This window comes from Hordeum vulgare, chromosome 1H (genome assembly GCF_904849725.1).
Source record: "Hordeum vulgare subsp. vulgare chromosome 1H, MorexV3_pseudomolecules_assembly, whole genome shotgun sequence".
NCBI classification, from domain to species: domain Eukaryota; kingdom Viridiplantae; phylum Streptophyta; class Magnoliopsida; order Poales; family Poaceae; genus Hordeum; species Hordeum vulgare.
The window spans coordinates 435,077,393-435,100,330 of NC_058518.1; the positions used below are offsets into that span (position 1 = coordinate 435,077,393).

A 22,938-nucleotide genomic window follows, 5' to 3' on the forward strand; every position below is an offset into this window, starting at 1 on the left:
CTTGAGGGACCAAATGTATACCAAAAAATCTTAAGGGACCAAGTTTATACTTTTTAAAAACTTTAGGGACCAAAAACATACGTTTCTCTTTAAAATAAGGTCCTCCAATGCACCGGTGCTCCAAAATCCACTCTCATGCCTTCTCTTTGTTGTTACAATCACTTCCAGATCCACCTCCCACATTCAAATTAGTTAGATTTCCAGTATACCATGGCCCTGCATGTCAGTGATTTGTTGTTACCATCACGTCCAAGTTCGCAGTTAATGTAGACTTTATTTGATCGGATGGCGCGTATTCCTTTTCTAGTATATATGTACTCAATTTGCCAGTAGAAAAGGCAGCTTCAGACTTGAGTACCCGTATATGCAATACTACATCTTGGGTTACAAACAGATAAAAGGTGGTACAAAAGCAAGTCCTCTAGTGTGGCCAAATATAAAAGGTCAACACGCCCGAGTCTTGCAGTAAACAGGTAGTACAAAAAAAGTAGTACGTCATATGGCAGCTTGTTTGATCGATCTAGCTAAACCTGGCTGACCATCTTGCCGGCCTTCTTCGACTCCCTGGCACCGCTGTCGTCGCCGTCGGCGACCTTGTTGTTCCTGCCGTCGACGGACATCTCCACGTCGTCGCCCTGCATCTTTCCGGCGCCGGCAGCAGCGTTGCCCTTGTTGTTCCGGTAGACGGCGTACAGGATGAGCTGCGCGGCGCCCAGGACGCTCCCACACCCGTTGGGGATCTGCAAGCCAAAGAAGAACGGATCATATCGAACGGTCAACAACATCTGAACAAGCAGCTAGCGACTGCCTCGCCTCTTGTGCACGGTCCATTACTCGAACACGTTGCGTGCATGTGGCCCATGCATGCATGCATTGATGCATGCACGGTCCATTTACTCGAACTCGAGTGTTCACGCACTGCCGGGCCGGCAAGGGTATCTAGACTAGAGTACAACGACAACGCAGATACTGCCGTCATTTTATGCACTCACGGTTTCCTTTAGTTTTGTGCTGCTCGACGCGTGTCGCCGTCGAGCGGGGCATCGGGAAAGAGAAACATCGATCGCACGGCACGGCAAGCTGAAGTTGCGGTGTGCGTGTGTGGACTAATAATTAAGACTTACCGTGACGAAGAGGTCGTGGCCGAGCAAGCCGTAGATGAACCACGACGTGCCGCACAGGAACACCGCCAACGACAGCAGGAACGGCATGTACTCCACGCTCTTCGTCTTGATCACCATCCTCTGCGAGAAATCAACAAGCCCCGGATCAGTACTGCTATGTAGTAAGTTACTAACATGTGCAAGGCTGGCTATGGAGAGGAATACATGCACGCATGCATGGACGAAACGTACCATGATGGAGAGGGGCGAGGCGTACATGCAGATGGAGAAGACAGTCATGGCGAGGCCGGCCAGGAGCTTGCGTGCCCGGCCGTGCAGGGCGAGCATGGAGACGAGCGCCACGACCGCGAACACCGCCGCGACGGCCGACGCCAGGCCGAGCGTCCGGAGCCTCGCCTTCCTGCTGGACGCGAAGACGAGGAAGATCACCACGTACACCGTCTCGATCGCCGCGCCCACGCCGTTGATCGTCGACACCAGGACGTTGTTCGGGGACACGAAGGGCAGCCCGTACCTTCAAGCACACCAACACGCCAAGATCAAACGCTGTCACTTGTAACACGTCGGACTTTTGAACCATGCATGCATCATCAAGATCGGAAGGGAACAAGAATAGTTTATGCACTTGTGTCGGCCTTAATTAGCTACGTGTACAACAGCATGCCTCTGCATAGAGCCACGTTGCACAAGCGTACAACAATGAAGTAAGGGTGGCAGTTTTCTAAAAAAAGCAGGCAAGAGATGAGGTGGATCTCCAGCCTCGTAAATCCCAATCACGTGGTGTACTGTTGTTAACTTGTTCTTGGAGAAGACTGAGAGGTTTTACCAGGCGGAGAGGAGGCAGTTGAGGAGCGTCATGTTGTATGGCACCCCGGAGAATTCCTCCGTTGATTTGTTCCGAATGATCCTCCAGAAAGTAGGCCTGTGATCCACCGGGCAAATTGTAGTATTCACATGTCAGTTATAGATGAGTGTCTGTATATAGTATATAAGATTGTAAACAGACTTACAGTCAAGATGCGACTGTACGTTCTCAACAATATGAATAAAATGTTGTAAGAAATTCGACAATGAAAAGGACTTGTGTGGAATTAATAAATCGGACGGTGGCAATATTTATGCAAAGGTGGGTGCCGAAAGTTTCTAGTTTACGTACGTAGCTGGACTAAATTAAGTGGGATCAATATATGCATGGACCCCAGATATTCAAGCTCTTTTCCAGCAGATTATAGGTTATTTATTCAAAATTTATATGGAGCTAGTAGTTGAGTACCCCAATGGTTGTGCATGCCATTCTTGTGGGTTTGCATCGGTGTGCGCGATTTCAACTGACTAACTGAGAAATAGAACGTTTCCTGCCGTCCTGGTCTAACCTTATCAATTGATGCATGCAGCCATTAAATAGTTTAAATTCTTAAATGAAAAGAAGAAAAGTGTAGGATTTCGTAACACTCTGCTATATAGTCACCTTCAATCTAACCATGTCTTGTAGATAGTAGAGCTACCTAATTATTTAAGAAAAAAAGGTAGTGCATGGAATACTTACACCGGGGATAGGAAGAGAAATAGAGCAATGACATTCCCTGAAACAACAAAATCAAGCAGTAATCAGGTTGAAAGGACGTCCCAACTAGAACAACCACCAGAGCAATTAAAACTCCTAGCCAAGTACTACCACGCGCAAAAAAACGGAAACCAGGAACACTCACCCGAAATCCCAAAAAAGAATTTGGCCACATCCTCCATGGCCGACCTGCTCAATCCCTAGCTTGCACCTCAAAAAAACTATCTTCTTCTCGACGAACCAAGAACAAAACCAAGATGAAAAGACAGACCTCTAGAGCTCTGTTTCTTCTGAGCAGGGGATGCTAGCATGAAAGTTTTTCAGCAGCAGCAAGCAAGAACGACTAAATGACAATGCTGTGTGTGTGTGTGGATGATGGATATATGGACGGCATCATCCTATATATATAGGATGAGTTGGATGGAGATGAGGCAAGGTCAGGGGGAAGAGTAGAAGTGCCGGCTTATTGATTACGTTCTTATCTTGGCTACTCCATGAAAACGATGCCCTTGTAGACGTGGGAGTGTCGGGGCAGTAAACGGTACATTTCCAGCACCAGAATATGGCCGTATGAGGAGGATCATATTTTGATTGTCACCATCTATCACTAGTAGAAAAAGGGCCATTTGTTCCGGTTGACAAAAACCTTCTGTTCCGGTTACGGAACCTGGACAAAAAGATCGTTACTAATGTCCTTTGCCTTTAGTCCCGGTTCTTACACGAACCGGGACATATGGGCCTCCACGTGGCCGCTGCGGCCAGGCCAGGCAGGGAGGCCTTTAGTCCCGGTTGATGAAACCAACCGGTACCAAAAGGCATCCACGCGTCAGCACTTGGCTGGAGCTGAGGTTTTTTTTAAAGGGGCTGGTTTATGAGTTAATTTAGGTTGTTATTAGCTGGCTAATAGAGAAAAGTGTCCTCTCTTATATATCTCCGTGCTTGGTCATCCGTCGTGATTTGTCGAACATATTTACAAAATGTAGACACGAGTTACATGCACATATATGCATCTTTTTTACACTATATCATTTCATATCATTTTCGTCGAATGGCAATAGTATTCTAATCGATCATCTAACAACTCATCATCAACTTAATCATATACTAAGTTATCATATGATACACATAAAATAAAACAAAGAAACGTCATAATATATATATAGTCATTATATGCATCATGCATCCTAATTAATCGATCATGTCAAGTAATAATATAAACTAGAATAACTTGTCTCTCATAAGACCTAGTCCTCGCTCTTAGATATAATGTCATAAAACAGAATACGACCTATGGCTCCATAATGAATCACAGAGATCCAACGGTCTCCAGCTTGTGGCTTGCGAACCTTTTTTATTTGTCTCCATGCTTCAATTTGGAGTCTTTTTTATCTTGATTTGAAGTTAATCAGGTATGGAGCATAGAACTCAGCCCTCAGCGAGCTTGTAATTCTCATTTGACCTTCTGGGTCCATTAACGGAGGCACTACATCATGTGGCAGTTGCTGTTGAAGAACATAATAATAACCTAGTTAGCAATGTAATCAACACCATTTATGCAATAGTGGAGCGTACTTAATTAGGAAACTCTTACCAAGATATTTCGACGAATGTCATCTGGACTTAACCTATGCACTAGTGGCATGTAAAATGAATAATTTTGGCCAATTCCAAAATGATACGGGAAGGTATCCCTAGAAGTCAGAACACAAGCAACAAGAAAGTGGAGAAGATCATCCTTCTCCTCCGAAGTTAGATGTGATCCATACATGTAGTGTGTCGTGTCAATTAATTTTCGTAATTCAGTCGAAGCAACGAAATAAGCTGTAAATTATAATTTAACAAATTTAGTATATAGATGAACACCAACTATTTCTAAATATAAATGCAAATTACTTCACATAGAGGTAAAACAGGAAGCATGTCATCGACAACCACCCAAATTTTGTAATAATTTAATGTTTCAAAAATACTTAGAAATTTTGTAATTGTCGACAAGATGTGGGCATCATATAAACCATTCAAAACGACCACATGTGCTACGATCATTCAAAGGACAATTTGGGTTGTTGTTGTTGTTTGTACAACATGTAACATGATATAATTATAACTATGGCCCAATAACTAGGAACCTGCAACGTGTGGCCAAAGTTTTAATAGACGATGAACACCACATGACATGTAAATTGCGAGAGGAAAACAGGTTGACTACACCAACTATTTATAAATATAAATGTAAACTACTTGACAAATATGATTGAGAAACTCACATGGAGGTAAAAGAGGAAGCATATCATCGACAACCACTCAAATGTTGATGTTGTCTGTCATATTATCTTCAGGACGAAGATCGAAGGTGATTTCCATTCCCTTCTGAAATCCATATGACTTGCACAGATCTTCCCACTTTGGGCACCCAAATACTGTTTGAAAAACTGAATTAAATACTTGGATAACAAATGTGTGACCATGTATAATCCTCAGCTTAGCGCTGCTCGTCTCAATTCTCTCGTGGTCTTCGAAACCGAGCCTCTCCAACACATATCTTCTTGCATGGCAAGGGAGGTACATATCGCCGTTCTCGTCAAGCTTCATGTTGAAGAACCTATCGTCTCGCAGGTGAGGCATGTCGCACATACCCCGAGAGTCGCCGCAATATTCACACTCGCAATATCCATCGTCAGACATTTCCTGTTTTAATGTGGTAATTGTGTGTAAACAACAATATAATCGTGACACACTATATATATCGAAAGAATTGAACATCTCTATATAATAACTCTTCATGCTCACATCATGCATCATCATATATAACAACAAGTCCTACTAATTAATCATCATCATACATAGTTAAATAAAGTGTGTCACGATTATATATAACAACAAGTCGACGTCGATGCGGGAACTACTTCTATATATAGTTAAATAAAATAGTTTTATTAATTAAATCAACTAGTTCAACTACTAAGCACTTACTATAAATAAATAAAGTAGTACTTACTAAAAACAAACTACTTCTATATATAGTAAAATAAAGTAGTTTATTAAATCAACTAGCTAGTTCAACTATATATGAAGCACTTACTATAAATAAAATAAAGTAGTACTTACTAAAAATAAACTAGTTTAACTATAGTTCTATTATTTTTCTAACTAATTATATTAAACACTTTTTCTTCTTATTTTTTCCATTTGACATATTCGATCTTTGCATATATATGAACATACAAACATGCATATTCAACAATAATATCACCAAAAAAATATTTTAACAGAAAAAAAAATCTTTGCTCACGGCGACGATGTCGGGGACGGCGACGGCGACGGCGAGGTGCGGCACGGCGACGGTCGACGGTGAGGTGCGGCGCGGACCGGGGCGGGGCGGCGACGGGCAGGGGCCGGCGGCGTCGCGGGGCTCGGGGCACGGGGCGGGGGACGGCGACGGCGTCGGGGCGGCGCGGGACGGCGCGGGGCGACGACGGCGACGGCGAGGCGGAGACGGAGACGGCGCGGGGTGACGACGGCGACGGCGGGGCAGCCTGGCGGCGTCGGGATCGAATGGAGAGAGAGGGAGAGATCAAAATTTCTAAACTGTCACTTATATAGCCCCACCTTTAGTCCCGGTTGGTGGCACCAACCGGGACCAAAGGTCTCTTTTCAGCAGCCCGACGGGCGGGAAGCAGAGGCATTGGTACCGGTTGGTGGCACAAACCGGGACCAAAGGTCTCTTTTCAGCAGCCCAAAGGGCGGGACGCAGAGGCCTTTGGTCACGGTTGGTGGCACCAACCGGTACCAATGCCTCCCTTTAGTCCTGGTTAGTGCCACCAACCGGGACCAAAGACCTTGCGCGGTGCGGTGCTATATTTAGTCACACCTCGCTAGCCGAGAGGGGCTTGGAGTGGTTTATAAGCCCTGCCGAACCAACCACTTCGAGCTCCTCTCTACTGCAGGCTTACGGGCCTAAAATCACTCTCTGTGCTTGTGGGCCTATTGGGCCTACTGCGAGCCTGCATCCTGGCTCTAGTAATGGGTTTCTAGTCGTATGCACGGCGTGGTGGCCTTGTAGGTGGCACTTTTAAAAAAAATCCTGTTTTTTGCTTTCTTTTTTGTTTCTAATTACTTATTTATTTATTTTTAGATAATTCTTTTTGCTATTAAAGTTTGTAACAAAATTATAATTACTTATTTATTTTCTTTTATGATAATTCTTTTTGCTTTTCATGTTTTGAACAAAATTCTTATTACTTATTTATTTTCTTTTATGATAATTCTTTTGGCTATTAAAGTTTGTAACAAAAATTCTATATAATTTTAGTTTCAATAATACTAGAGGTTTATAAAAGCTTTTTAGTTGATTCCTTTATTTTAATTTTTTCCCAGTTTTTTAGCTTTCTTTTTTGTTTCTAATTACTTATTTATTTTCTTTTATGATAATTATTTTTGCTATTAAAGTTTGTAACAAAATTCTATATAATTTTAGTTTCAATAATACTAGAGGTTTATAAAAGCTTTTTAGTTGATTCCTTTAGTACCAGTTCTAAGGCTGTTAGAAAGGCATTTTATTTGGTACAGGTTTTAAGGCTGGGGCCCCACGAGCACCTTTTAGTACCGGTTCGTGGCATCAACCGGTAAAAGAGTTTTTTAGTTAATTCTTTCTGCGTCTGTTTTTTAGTCCCACCTCACCAAGCGAGAGGCACTCGCAGCGGTTTATAAGTCGTGAGTGTAGAGACGATGAAGGGAGAAGCGCAGTGCTCACCTGCACGTTGGCCTGAAGCTAAGCAACGTGCAGGTGAGCATTGCGCCTCTCTTTTATTTTGGCATGGTATCATCATTTCATCCACATAGCATATGCAAGAAAGTTGAGAGGGTTACGGCAAAAACTGGATACACTTCGTGTACAAAACGGACAATCTCTTTGGAAGTATCACGGTTTCATACGGAAACTCGTCTATTACAAAGGGATTTCATTTTTTTGAACTTATTTGAACTCCATAGTTTTTTGTGTTCAAAATGCACCATTCAAAGCCACATCATCAATTTACAACCCTTTCTAACTTCATTTGTTATTTTTCATGCATTTACTGATTATTTTGAGCTATAAGACCATGAAATTGAAAAGCATTTGAAATGAACTCTGAAAAGGTTTCAACTTGGCATGGTATCATCATTTCACCCACATAGCATGTGCGAGAAAGTTGAGATGGTTACGGCAAAAACTGGATGCACTTCGTGTACAAAACGGACAATCTCTTTCGAAGTATGAGGGTTTCATACGGAAACTCATCTGTTACAAGGGGCTTTCATTTTTTTGAACTTATTTGAACTCCATAGTTTTTCTATGTTCAAAATGCACCATTCAAAGCCACATCATCAATTTACAACCCTTTCTGACATCATATGTTATTTTTCATGCATTTACTGATTATTTTGAGCTATAAGACCATGAAATTGAAAAGCATTTGAAATGAACTCTCAAAAGGTTCCAAGTTGGCATGGTATCATCATTTCACCCACATAGCATGTGCGAGAAATTTGAGAGGGTTACGGCAAAAACTAGATGCACTTCGTGTACAAAACGGACAATCTCTTTGGAAGTATCAAGGTTTCATACGGAAACTCGTCTGTTACAAAGGGATCTCATTTTTTTGAACTTATTTGAACTCCATAGTTTTTTGTGTTCAAAATGCAACATTCAAAGCCACATCATCAATTTACAACCCTTTCTAACTTCATTTTTTATTTTTCATGCAATTACTGATTATGTTGAGCTATAAGACCATGAAACTGAAAATTATTTGAAATGAACTCTGAAAAGGTTCCAAGTTGGCGTGGTATCATCATTTCACCCACATAGCATGTGCGAGAAAGTTGAGAGGGTTACGGCAAAAACTGGATGCACTTCGTGTACAAAGCAGACAATCTCTTTCGAAGTATCATGGTTTCATACGGAAACTCATCTATTACAAAGGGATCTCATTTTTTTGAACTTATTTGAACTCCATAGTTTTTTCTTTGTTCAAAATGCACCATCCAAAGCCACATCATCAATTTACAACCCTTTCTAACTTCATTCGTTATTTTTCATGCATTTACTGATTATTTTGAGCTATAAGACCATGAAATTGAAAAGCATTTGAAATGAACTCTGAAAAGGTTCCAAGTTGGTACGGTGTCATCATTTCATCCACATAGCATATGCAAGAAAGTTGAGAGGGTTACGGCAAACACTGGATACACTTCGTGTACAAAACGGACAATCTCTTTGGAAGTATCAGGGTTTCATACGAAAATTCGTCTGTTACAAAGGGATTTCATTTTTTTGAACTTATTTGAACTCCATAGTTTTTTGTGTTCAAAATGCACCATTCAAAGCCACATTATCAATTTACAACCCTTTCTAACTTCATTTCTTATTTTTCATGCATTTACTGATTATTTTCCGCTATAAAACCAAGAAATTGAAAAGCATTTGAAATGAACTCTGAAAAGGTTCCAACTTGGCATGGTATCATCATTTCACCCACATAGCATGTGCGAGAAAGTTGAGAGGGTTACGGCAAAAACTGGATGTACTTCATGTACAAAACGGACAATCTCTTTCGAAGTATCAAGGTTTCATACGGAAACTCGTTTGTTACAAAGGGATTTCATTTTTTGAACTTATTTGAACTCCATAGTTTTTCTGTGTTCAAAATGCACCATTCAAAGCCACATCATCAATTTACAACCCTTCCTAACTTCATTTGTTATTTTTCATGCATTTACTGATTATTTTGAGCTATAAGACCATGAAATTGAAAAGCATTTGAAATGAACTCTCAAAAGGTTCCGAGTTGGCATGGTATCATCATTTCACCCACATAGCATGTGCGACAAAGCTGAGAGGGTTACCGCAAAAACTGGATGCACTTCGTGTATAAAACGGACAATCTCTTTCGAAGCATCAGGGTTTCATACGGAAACTCGTCTGTTACAAAGGGATTCCGTTTTTTGAACTTATTTGAACTCCATAGTTTTTCTGTGTTCAAAATGCACCATTCAAAGCCACATCATCAATTTACAACCCTTTCTCACTTCATTTTTTATTTTTCATGCATTTACTAATTATTTTGAGCTATAAGACCATGAAATTGAAAAGCATTTGAAATGAACTCTGAAAAGGTTCCAAGTTGGCATGGTATCATCATTTCACCCACATAGCATGTGCGAGAAAGTTGAGAGGGTTACGGCAAAAACTGGATGCACTTCGTGTACAAAACGGACAATCTCTTTCGAAGTATCACGGTTTCATACGGAAACTCGTCTTATACAAAGGGATTTCATTTTTTTGAACTTACTTGAACTCCATAGTTTTTCTGTGTTCAAAATGCACAATTCAAAGCCACATCATCAATTTACAACCCTTTCTAACTTCATTTGTTATTTTTCATACATTTACTGATTATTTTGAGCTATAAAACCATGAAATTGAAAAGCATTTGAAATGAACTCTCAAAAGGTTCCAAGTTGGCATGGTATCATCATTTCACCCAGATAGCATGTGCGAGAAAGTTGAGAGGGTTACGACAAAAACTGGATGCACTTCGTGTACAAAACGGACAATCTCTTTCGAAGTATGAGGGTTTCATACGGAAACTCGTCTGTTACAAAGGGATTTCATTTTTTTGAACTTATTTAAACTCCATAGTTTTCTATGCTCATAATGCACGATTCAAAGCCACATCATAAATTTACAACCCTTTCTGACTTCATTTGTTATTTTTCATGCATTTACTGATTATTTTGAGCTATAAGACCATGAAATTGAAAAGCATTTGAAATGAACTCTAAAAAGGTTCCAAGTTGGCATGGTATCATCATTTCACCCACATATCATGTGTGAGAAAGTTGAGAGGGTTACGGCAAAAATTGGATGCGCTTCGTGTACAAAACGGATAATCTCTTTCGAAGTATCAGGGTTTCATACGGAAACTCGTGTGTTATAAAGGGATTTCATTTTTTTGAACTTATTTGAACTCCATAGTTTTTCTATGTTCAAAATGCACCATTCAAAGCCACATCAACAATTTACAACCCTTTCTGACATCATTTGTTATTTTTCATGCATTTACTGATTATTTTGAGCTATAAGACCATAAAATTGAAAAGCATTTGAAATGAACTCTGAAAAGGTTCCAAGTTGGCAATGGTGACAATTTTAACACAACACATGATATCCATTACATCTAGGGCACAACATTACAATTGTTCAAGTTCACAATAGTGCACAAATGATAGAATTACATCTAGGGCACAACACACTAGCAGAAACATAACACACACACTACCACTTAATTGGTTTGCTTAGATCAAATAGAAACTAAACTAGCTACAATGATGATGCCAAGAACAAAGAGAAAACCCATTGTTTCCACGAGCTCATTCCTTTTCTGCAACTTCAATTGCATTTTCTTGTTTCCATTGTTCAGATCTATAACCTTCTTCTCCATCCTACTAGCTTTGATCCAACTACGTTCAAGGTCACCAAGGAGCTCCTCAAAAGCTTGCCCCACTAGCTCAGTGGGAGGGGGGTTAATCCAAACAACCCAATCACACTCATCAGGAAGCTGTTAAATTAGAGTTCACATAATTAGGTGAAATTCATAACTTTGCAATAAATCGATGAAAACAGAGTACCAAATGATGTTTTGAGGAATTACATCGAGTGGACAACCCAAAAACCTTCTTCCCGTGCTTGCTCCACCCCAAGAAACACGACGAGCAGGAATTAGCCCATGCCCCGGGCAACGGTGATTCGAGCGCTCCTCAAGGTCGTAGAAACTTGGATTGGGAATGAAAAATTTGGATTGGAACTGCACAATCCCACAACCATCCACCTACGAGCCAGAAAGCCGCATATTACGGCCCATCCCGTGAAACCCTAGATGAGAAATCCCCAAATCCAATGTCAACCAAAAAACCAAATCGACTTACCTCACTGTCTACGGAGGAGCTTGCACATGACGTTGCAGACGTACACATGGACGTGCCCCAGCGGTGAAAACGGGGACGGGGCGTGACAACCCGCTAAATCTAGACAAATCTCGGGAAAAATGGAGCTCCAAGGTCGATCTTCGAGAGGAGAAAGCTTAACTAGTGTGGCTCGGGCATTTCATCGAACACCTCATGTGCATAGGAGGTAAGCTAGAGCACCCAAATGCCCTCCCCTCGCCCGCCAGAAAAAAACAGAGTGCTCTGCCGCGGCGATGGGTATATATAGGCAAATTATTTGTCCCGGTTCGTGGCATAAACCGGGGCTAAAGCTCCCCCTTCTAAACCGGTTCAAGGCATGAACTGGTACCAATGGATGTGGTCCAGGAGCGCGGCCCATTGGTCCCGGTTCGTGCCTAGAACCAGGACAAATGGGTCCACACGAACAGGGGCCAATGCCCATGAGGCCCCGACCGGCCCCCTGGGCTCATGAACCGGGACTAATGCCCCCCATGGGTCCCGGTTCGTGAAGAACCGGGACTAATGGGCTGGCCAGGCCCGAACCAAAGCCCTATTTTCTACTAGTGTATATAGGGCCGGCCCTAACATTATAAAGGCTCTAGTGTGATTAAGACTACTCACGATGGAGGGTAACATAGAATAGTAACATATATATGTTACTAGTCTAAGTTACTACCTCCAGAGTGAATAGTAACATAGAGGTAGTAACATTGAGTCTATCCTTTATTAGGCTATAGACTCTCTTGCCTTGGTATCCGCTATGTTACTCAGGCTGGTTGTAATGGATAGTATCATATACTAGTATCATGCATATGATACTAGTGTATGATACCACATCCGTAATGCATAGTATCATATGTTAGTATCATAAGGTAGGTCATTTATTGACATGCAAGACACATAGTAGCACATCATTTAATATGATGCGGTATCATAATATGATAGTCAACCCTCTCTTTCCTCATTTAATTATATGTCACCTCATCAAAATTGCTTAGAGGGTGCTTGGATCCAAGGGACTTATTTTAGTCTGACTAAAAATAGTCTCTTTAAGAGGCTAAAGTTCCAAGCACCCCTGACTAGACAGGGGCTAAAACTAGTCTTGAGACTAAAAATTTTTAGTCAGGGGTACCTCTACTAAAATGTGGATTAGTCCTCTCTCTCCTCATTTAACTCTTCTCCTTTAGCACAGGGAGTTATGGATTGGAGGGTTCGGAGGATAATAAATGCTCATTAACTTGATTTTAGTCTCTTTAGTATTTGGATCCAAGCATGGGTGAGGCTAGCAAGTTTTAGTCCCACTACTTTTAGTCATGGCACTAAAACATATCCAAGCACCCTCTTAGTTGGCTTGCATGATACTACCTATGATACTCCCATTATGGGCAGCCTCATAGAAGTAGTAACATGTTAAGTTACTAAATTTCTCTCTCTTCTCATTTATTAGTTGCCACATCATACTTTTTCTTAGGTGGCACTTATGTTACTACCTATGTTACTTCCATTGTGGGTAGTCTAAGAGTTTAAGACACAATGAACATTAAGGCATTTATAGTCGACTAAGCAAATTTGACCCCTTAAACATCCACCAAAGTAGTGAAATGCGGGGAGGGGGGCATATGCCCCTGTCCGTGTTGATTCTTTGTTCAAAAGCCACCACGTTTCTAGTAAACTTTTTACAGAAAACATTGACCGGGTGCAGGCCGGGTGGACGGCTGGAGCTTCTTCTTCAAGAACACCGGCATGCACGGCTGCCAGGAGCGGCGGCATCGCGTCGCTGGATGCGCGTGTGAACATGTTGGGTCCAGGGGATCAAAGGAGATGTGCGACGTCCACCCTGCTTTCTCCTAATCATGGATACAGAGTGCAGACGAGAGGTGCACCACCACCCTGCCGTCTCCTCGTCATGCATCCAAGAGCTCACCGCCGCCCATACAGAGAGCTTTGATGGGTGCCACACCCTGCCACCGTTTTTTCTAGGTCCATGCTGTGGTGCGAGCTAGAGGAGGACCAGGTGGCGTCTCAAGGGTGAGCGGAGGCTCGTGGCCGACGATGACAATGCCCTGCTGGCCCACAGGAGATGGTCGGCGCTTATGGGGACATCTGCTCCGTTGCGGGGCTCGTCAACCGGTGTGTCCACTCGCTGCTGTACATGAGGAAATATATGGAATCTGGGAGAGGGGGTTGATTGCTTCCTTTCTGTAGATCTGGGGGTTGTTTGTCAATTCGCTGCCAAATCAGTGTCTTACAACCGAGACCTACTCGTGAGAAAGTGATCAAATGGCCCAAACACTTTGATTAGTGTTTTTTGCAAAAAGATTACCAGAAACACGATGCCTTTTGCAAATAATTTGGATCATGTTGTTTTTCACATGTGAAGCCTCAAGTGTGATGGCTTTGTGCTTTTAACTCAGATATTGGGCCCTTGTTTAGAATGGGTCCTTGGAGCATCTACAATGGGACTTGGCAAATTCGACCCCTTAAACGACCATGGACGTGTCCGGGCGCTTCCGCGGACACTGGCCGGTCACGTCTCAAATAATGCATTCTATAAGCGGACGTCTCTAATTAGAAACCTCAAATCCATATTATTACATGCAACACAAACATAATACAAGTGGAGCTCGTCCAGCTCCGTCGTGCCCATGTCTGGTGGCCGGCTGCGTGATACGTCTTCAGTGTATCTATAACTTTTGATTGTTCCATGTTGATATACTATCATCCTAGTCACTATACTTTTTGGGTCATAATTCACCAATTTATATTATTCTTGAGCACTAACCTATTGACCCAGCGCCGAGTGGGAGTTGTTGTTTTCTACGTGTTTTTTGCTTTTCAGGTTTACTGTACCAAACGAAGTCCAATTGTCCCGAAACTTTATTATGATTTTTTGGACCAAAAGAAGACCTCGAAGCTTTGGGAGGAAGTCGGGAGCCTCATGAGGGAGGCACAGGCCAACAGGACGCGGGCAGGGGGTGGGCGTGCCCTGATGGCTTGTCCCTGTCTGGTGGCCTCACTTCCTCCAATCTCTGGCATATAAATTCACATATATTCAAAAAACCCTAAATACCAAAGAGAAACACTTTTTCGCCGCCGCAAGTCCCTATTCCACGGCGATCCTATCTGGATCTCCGTTCCGACACTCTGTTGGAGGGGGGTCGATCACGGAGGGCCTCTTTATCAACCTTGCTGTCCTCGTGATGATGTGTGTGTAGTTCACCACATACCTACGGGGTCCGTAGTTACTACCTAGATGCATATCTCTCTCTCTCTTTTGATCTTCAATACAACGATCATCACATCTTTTCTTTGATCTATCCGATTCAATTCTTTCGTATGGTGTGTTTTTAAGATCCAATGAATTGTGGCTTTATGTTCAGATTATTTATGAAAAGTATTTAAGTCTTCTCTAAGTTTTATGATTCTTATTTGCATAATCATCATAGCTTCGTAATTCTCTCCAATCTATTAGATTGCTTTGGCCAAGTAGTTTGGTATTTCTTAAGTGAGAGGGGTGCGTTGTAGTGGGTTCAACCTGATGAGTTTATATATCCTAGTGATAAAAGGAGACAAGTTGCATCTTTGTGTTGTTGCCACTAAGGATAAAACGATGGGGTTTATTCATATTGGTTAAGTTTACTATGTATACATCTTGTCATCGTTCTTCGAGCATTACTTTGTTTGTCATGAACTTAATACGTAGATAGGAATGCATAGAAGCGCTCTTGAAGTGGAGTAATAGTACTAGGTGCACGCAGGAGTCGGTCTGTTTGCTTATGGACGTGATGCCTATATACACATGATCATTGCCATGAAAATCACATAACTATCCGCTCTTCTGTCAATTGCCCAACAGTAAATTGTTTACCCATCATATGTTGCTTTCATGAGAGATGTCACTAGAGAACACTATGGCCCCTAGGTCTATTCAATTATATATTCAGATAACTTATAATTTCCTCACTTCTATTATTTATCTTTTATTTTATTTTGCAAGTTCAAATTATCTACAATTATCTACACACCTCACTTGCTTGCAAATAACGAGATCAACGGGATTGACAACCCTCTTGGCCTTGTTGGGTGCAAGTTGTTTGCTCTTTTATGTGCGGCTGCGGAAGACGGTTGAGGATTGATATACCTATTTGTTCGATAAACCTTGGTTTCATAAATAAGGGAAATACTTACCCGTATTGTGCTACAATTACTCGTTCCTCTCCACGAATAACCCAACGCAGATCACAAGTATCACTGCGCCCCTTGTAGTGTCAGTCTAGTCACCGGCGAGGTAGAGTAGGACATGGGACACTAGTCGGCTTAGTCGAGCTCCCGCCTTCTCCCATGCCCTACTCTTCCTCGTCGGAGCCCGTGACCCGGATGGTGCCGGTGGACGTCATGTCAATGACATATCCTTCCTAGGAGGAGACGATCTCGACCACGACGTGGTTGCGGCGCTCGCACCCGTGCATTCTATGGGGCGCCGGAGAGTGTGAAGCCGCCTGCCCAACGTCCACCGTCACGAGGGCCTTCGTCGCGTCCCGCGCACGTTGCCTCGCACGGCGAACATGTCGCGTCATGTTAGCGTGCGAGTACACCCAAGGTACGTCCTCAGCATGCTAATATAGGGATTGAACGTCCGCAAGGGTGTTCTGACGCTAGACGGGCGGCACCGCCTTCTGTGAGGCAGCGATACCGAATGCACGCACCGGCTGTGTGCCTATGCAATGGATTCCCGACACTATGAGTCGGAGTGCTTCCAAAGGGTGGCCGCCTCCCGGGAGTGGCGGAGCACAAGTTGGTCAACCATCTCCTCCTTGGGGCCGCGGGGGATGAGTTCGTGGTCGACGGATGTGGAGGTGAAGGACTCGGATCTGCTGCCCGCCATGCCAAAGAAGGCCGAAAATCACCGGAGGTGAGCTTGGGTGGTGGATGGGAGTGGAGAAGAGTGAAGTGAAGTGGCTAGGGTTTAGTCCGTCGAGAAGATGAGGACGAGTATATCTGGGGTCGATGCAGGCCAACACGGGCCAATGGAGGCCAGGCGGGCGTGCCCACGCGCGCCCGGGCTCCCCCATATCCGTTCCATATTTGGGCCATATATGAGGGGTGCGTGTCAGCCTTGGCGTTTGAGGGTTGGTTGAGGTTGGTTGGGTCGCCTTTTTATGACCGGTGAGTGGTCGTGCGGCCTACCCGGACGTTTGAAAGAAATTACGTCAGATTAGGAGATCTCATCTGATCATTTTCCAATCAAGTGATTTTTAATTCCATCAGAAGGAAAGAAATCACATGAATGGAAAAGGATCGGATAGGATCTCCTGATTTTTTCTCTCCTGATTCTCTATGAATATATACTATTAGGGCTGCATATTAGAGTCAAGCATGATGTTATTCCTATGGTTAGTGATGCATTGCCAATTCTAAACGGTTTGGGTTCAAGTGTTAAGCTATGTAAAGTTTTTATACTCCCTCCGTTCCTTGATATAAGGTGTACAGATTTTTGAGAAAAAAATCTGAAATATAAGGTGTATTGCGTTGCACCTCTCATTTGGAGTTATGTTTTAGGGATTTGTTTACATTTCTTTATATCAGGCAGACTCCTCTATTCTCTGATGTCAATTAGTCAGGTGTAATCTCACCCAAAACTTATGAAATTTTCCCTATATTTAGGAATGGAGGGAGTATATTTTTTCACTCCAACGCCCTTAGAATAGTTTGTGAGAAAAAATCCCAACCAATCCGCAAATAGTTCCCTCTAAAAAAGTGGATTCATGAGTGGTCAAAAGGAACGATGACATGGCATCCACGTGGCCGTTTTCCCCCTCTCAGGCCAGTTTTGGCCTTATTTGATCAAATTGACGAGTTTGCGAACTAGATCTGATCAGTACCCGAATTCTTGCCCTAAAGTTTGAAATAGTTTTGAGTTTGTGTACTAGTGGTGCATTTCATTCTTTTTCCTATTGGATGATGAAAAATATCTTAAGCTTCTTTATGTACTACTGACCTCTAACTCATGACGGAAGACCGTGCAGTTTTCGAACTATTATTATTATTATTATTATTATTATATATATATATAACTAAAGACCAACCACGTCACAAAAACTTTGGTCGGGATGGGAAGTCCTGCGAGGATGCGAAAATGGATCTATTACACACATCCATGGGGTATGGAGAGAAGGCCTCTTTCAAGATTCTTCATGGCTTGACATGGCAAAGAGTAAAGACATTGCTCGACAGCAAAGAAGAAAACATGGACTGTCAGCAAGGCTTCATACAATGACAAGAGAATTATGTAGTTAAATTTTGGCGAGGGGCGCACGAGCGGCTCACTTGACACGATTACATCGTATCTAAGTCCAAAGTGGCACCCCCACAGCATTGGGTGTAATTCTTGGTTTCAGGGGAGGGGATTACTCGGAGGCATCATTGTAGCCGACTCAATATTTTGGGTGACATAAAAAAATGTGAATCTTAGTTTGCGATCGTGCGGGCTTGTGATCCAAAACCATCCATGCACCTCCCAAACATCTTGAGCGACAGGATGGCCGAATCGTGGCCTTTATTCATTATGCAAACATGTTCAAAAGTTGGCTACCCACTTATTTATCATTAAAAGTGCATATTTCTGCTCCACCTCTGGTCAATGATTCAATATCTTATGTGGTCAATCGGCCTTGATACAATATCAACCAGCAAAGGAATATTCAGTTTGAGATTAGTCGACGAATATCATGGCAAATACATACCACCATAGAAAATTGACCCCCACTGATAGAAACGGTAGATCGTGTAGGCTAGGATCCCGGTATTAGAGACGGTGGGATTTGATAACCCACAAGTATAGGGGATCGCAACAGTTTTCGAGGGTAGAGTATTCAACCCAAATTTATTGATTCGACTCAAGGGGAAGCGAAAGAATATTCTCAAGTATTAGCAGCTGAGTTGTCAATTCACCCACACCTGAAAGATTTAGTGTATACAGCAAAGTATCAGTATCAAAGTAGGGTGATAGCAGCAGTAGCAACAGTAACCAGTAGCAGCAAAGTAACAGCAGTAGCAGCAGAGACAGCAGTAGCGGCAAAGTAACTTAGCAAGGACCAGTAGTAAAAGACTCGTAGGCATTGGATCGGTGATGGATGATTATGCCGGATGTGATTCATCATGCAACAGTTATAACACGGAGAGATAAGTAACTAGCTCCCGTTCGTCGATCTAATGTAGGTATGTATTCCGTATGTAGTCATAAGTGCTTAGGGAAAAGAACTTGCATGACATCTATTGTCCATCCCTCCCGTGGCAGCGGGGTCCTAATGGAAACTACGCGATATTAATGTTCTCCTTTTAATAAAGAATCGGACCAACGCATTAACACTCTGTGAATACATGTACTCCTCATACAATGGTCATCTCTGGGAGTGGTTCCGGCTATTGTCACTCCGGGGTTGCCGGGTCATAACACATAGTAGGTGACTACAAATTGCAATATAGGATCTAAAACACACATATATTGGCGACAACATAATAGGTTCAGATCTGAAATCATGGCACTCGGGCCCTAGTGACAAGCATTAAGCATGGCAAAGTAGTAGCAACATCAATCTCAGAACATAGTGGATACTAGGGATCAATCCCCGTCAAAACTAACTCGATTACATGATAGATCTCATCCAACTCATAACCATCCAATAAGCCTACGATGTGATTACTCACGAACGGTGAAGAGCATCATGGAATTGGCGATGAAGGAAGGTTGATGATGATGATGGCGACGATTTCCCCTCTCCGGAGCCCAAAACAGACTCCAGATCTGCCAATCAGATGAAGAACAGGAGGTGGCGGCGCCTCCGTATCGTAAAACGCAATGAACACTTCTCCCTGATTTTTTTCCGGGCGAGACGGACTAAATAGAGCTGGAATTGGAGGCGGTGGAGAAACGTGGGCCCCACAAGCCTGGTAGGCGCGGCCAGGGGGGTGGCCGCGCCTCCTGGGCTTGTGGCCCACTGGCTCACCTCCTCTGGTGGATCTTTGCGCACGTATTTTTCATATATTCCATAAAAATTCCTCGTAAATTTTCAGGTCATTCCGAGAACTTTTATTTCTGCACAAAAACAACACCATGGCAATTCTGCTAAAAACAACGTTAGTCTGGGTTAGTTCCATTCAAATCATGCAAATTAGAGATCAAACAAGGGCAAAACAGTTTGAAAAAGTAGATACGACGGAGACGTATCAACTCCCCCAAACTTAAAGCCTTGCTTTTCCTCAAGCAATTCAGTTGACAAACTGAAAGAGACAAAAGAAAAACTTTGACGAACTCTGTTTGATCTTGTTGTTGCAACTATGTCTAACTCATATCCAGAGTTTCAGCAAGATCACAAGCAAACCACATAAGCAAATGACATCTAGGTCTCACGGTAAACTCATATCAATGGCATAATCAACTAGCGAGCAAATAATAATAAGTCTCAAACGTCAACACTTCAATCAAAGCAATCATGAAGCGGTACGAATAGATGGTATCTCGCTAGCTCTTTCTAAGACCGCAAAACATAAATGCAGAGCACCTTCAAAGACCAAGGGTTGACTAAACATTGTAATTCATGGCAAAGAAGATCCAGTCACAGTCATACTCAATCACAGTTAAAAGCAAAGCATAAAAATGACAGAGGTGCTCTCTAATTGGTGCTTTATAAGAGGAGGATGACTCAACAGGAACATAAATAGACAGGCCCTTCGCAGAGGGAAGCATTGATTTGCAGAGGTGCCAGAGCTCAAGCTTTGAAAACAGAGATAATAATTTTGGGTGGCATGCTTTCATTGTCAACGCAATGACTAAGAGTTCTCAACATCTTCCACGCTACACATGCTATAGGCGGTTCCCAAACAGAAAAGTAAAGTTTTGACTCCCCCACCACCAATCAATCACACTCCACGGCTAGCCGAATCCTCGGGTACCGTCCATACCAACATCAATCCTGGGGTAGTTTTGTTTGCAATTATCTTTTCGATTTGAGCATGGAACTGGGAATTCCAATTACCAGCCCTTTTCTTGTGAATGATAGTGAATAAACACATATCGAGGATATCACGCCTAGCATGGAAGATACTGATAGCCCCTGTCACCACATGAGCGGTTCGGGCATGCAAAACAGATTATTTCTTGAAGATTTAGAGAGTGGTACATGCAAATTTACTTGGAACGGCAGGTAGATACCGCATATAGGTAGGTATGGTGGACTCATATGGAACAACTTTGGGTTTATGGAAGAGGATGCACAAGCAGTATTCCCGCTTAGTACAAGTGAAGGCTAGCAAAAGACTGGGAAGCGATCAACTAGAGAGCGACAACAGTCATCAAAATGCATTGAGATTAACTAACATTGAATGCAAGCATGAGTAGGACATAAATCACCATGAACATGAATATCATAGAGGCTATGTTGATTTTGTTTCAACTACATGCGTGAACATGCGCCAAGTCAAGGCACTTGAATCATACAAAGGAGGATACCATCCTATCATACTACATCATAGTCATCTCAAAATTCATGTTGGCATCCAAGGCAAACCATTATAAGCTCCTAGCTAATTAAGCATGGCATCAGAAACTATGATCTCTAAGTTGTCATTGCAAACATGTTTCTCTCACAACAAAGCTGACCTTAGGAATAGTGAGCTAGTCATATTTACAAAAACAAAATAGATCGAGTTCATACCAGCTTTTCCAAGCTCAGTCACTTCATCATATGTCGTCATTATTGCCTTTCACTTGCACGACCGAACCGTGTGAACAATAATAAGCGTTCTCGTGCATTGGACTAAAGCTGGAATCTGCAGGCAAACATAAAGGAGAAGACAAAGTAATATGGCTCTTTGAAAACTAAACAGGTATGCATGCGGGAGCCACTTAAACATTGTAACCATGGTCTTCTACCTTGACCCAAAGAAAAAGAAAACTATTTACACGGGAAAGCTCCCAACAAGCAAAAGAAGAAAAGAAAATCTTTTTGGGTTTTCTCAAACTAGACAGACACACGAAAAGAAAACGAGAAAAAGAAAATAAACTAGCATGGATGATACAATGGCAAAGTGTGAACACTGGCGAACAAAGTGAAAGCATAAGCAAGAATGTAAAGTCGGTGAGAAACACGTACTCCCCCAAGCTTAGGCTTTTGGCCTAAGTTGGTCTACTCCCATGGATGTTCTGGGCGATACCCAAAATCATAATGGGGGTTATACGGGAGCGCTGCAACCACTGCCCGAATAGCTGCCTCACAAAGACGAGCAGCCTTTGCCTCCCTCTCATACTCCTCTGCCTCTCCTCTGGTTATGTAATGTCTCCATTTTACCTGAAAGTCAAAGAAGGCAGGAGCAGGAAGGGTAATATGGAAAAAACGTTGTCGGTTAAATATCAAACGGTATAGGAGGGATTCATCATCCCTCTCAAGGAACTAGTAGTGTGTCAAAGCGGTGCGATCAAGGAAAGATGTATGGAGCGGGGGATCTCCTTCGCGGATGGGTACTCCAAGAAAATTTGCTATGCGAGTGGCATAGATCCCACCAATGAAATCCCCTTCATTAGCATTATTATTCAGCCTCCTTGCTATAATAGCTCCCATGTTGAAACTTCTATTACCCGTTACTGCGCTCTTGAGAATACTAAGGTCGGGTGCGCAGAGGTGACAATGCTCAATCTTGCCATTAATGCATCTGCCTATGAAGAGGGCAAAATAATGCAAGGCAGGAAAATGAATGCTTCCCATGGTAGCCTATGTGATATCTCTAGTTTCTCCAATAGTTATACCAGAGAAAAAAAATCTCTAACCGAAGATTTAGGAGGATCATTGAGACTACCCGAGATAGGTATTTTGCAAATTCTATTGAAATCCTCTAAATCCATGGTATACGATTTGTCATAGAGATCAAAGAGTACAGATGTATCACGGCCAACTCAAAATTTCAATCTACGAACAAAAGAGGCAGTGAGAGCAACTTACTATTCACATTTATCGGAGATGAATTCTTCGAGTCCGACGTTGTGAACAAGTGCATCAAACTCATCTTTGAAACCTGCCTCAATCATGAATTCATTAGAAGGCCATTCACATGGTTGTACCTGTGCGTTCCTCGGTTGGTAAGGATCGGCCTCCCGAATCGCAAGACGGGGACTTCTCTTGCTTGAGGAACCACCGTGATAGTTTCTCCTGAACATCTTCCTTTTCTAAAATTTTCAGTGACCCAAAGGAAAAGTGAACAAGGCTCAAC

At 42.6% G+C, this 22,938-nt stretch overlaps 1 protein-coding gene across 1 annotated transcript; it reads right to left on the minus strand.

Annotated features, from left to right (window-relative positions):
* Positions 1-254: 254 nt before the first annotated feature.
* Positions 255-3,133, minus strand: LOC123443067 (bidirectional sugar transporter SWEET1b-like). Its single transcript, XM_045119314.1, has 6 exons — positions 2,834-3,133; positions 2,671-2,707; positions 1,951-2,046; positions 1,356-1,638; positions 1,125-1,244; positions 255-740 (listed from the first exon to the last, which is right to left on the minus strand). Exons 1-6 carry the CDS (start codon positions 2,868-2,870, stop codon positions 525-527), a joined length of 789 nt encoding a protein of 262 aa, XP_044975249.1. The 5' UTR covers positions 2,871-3,133; the 3' UTR covers positions 255-524.
* Between the last annotated feature and the right edge of the window lie 19,805 nt (positions 3,134-22,938).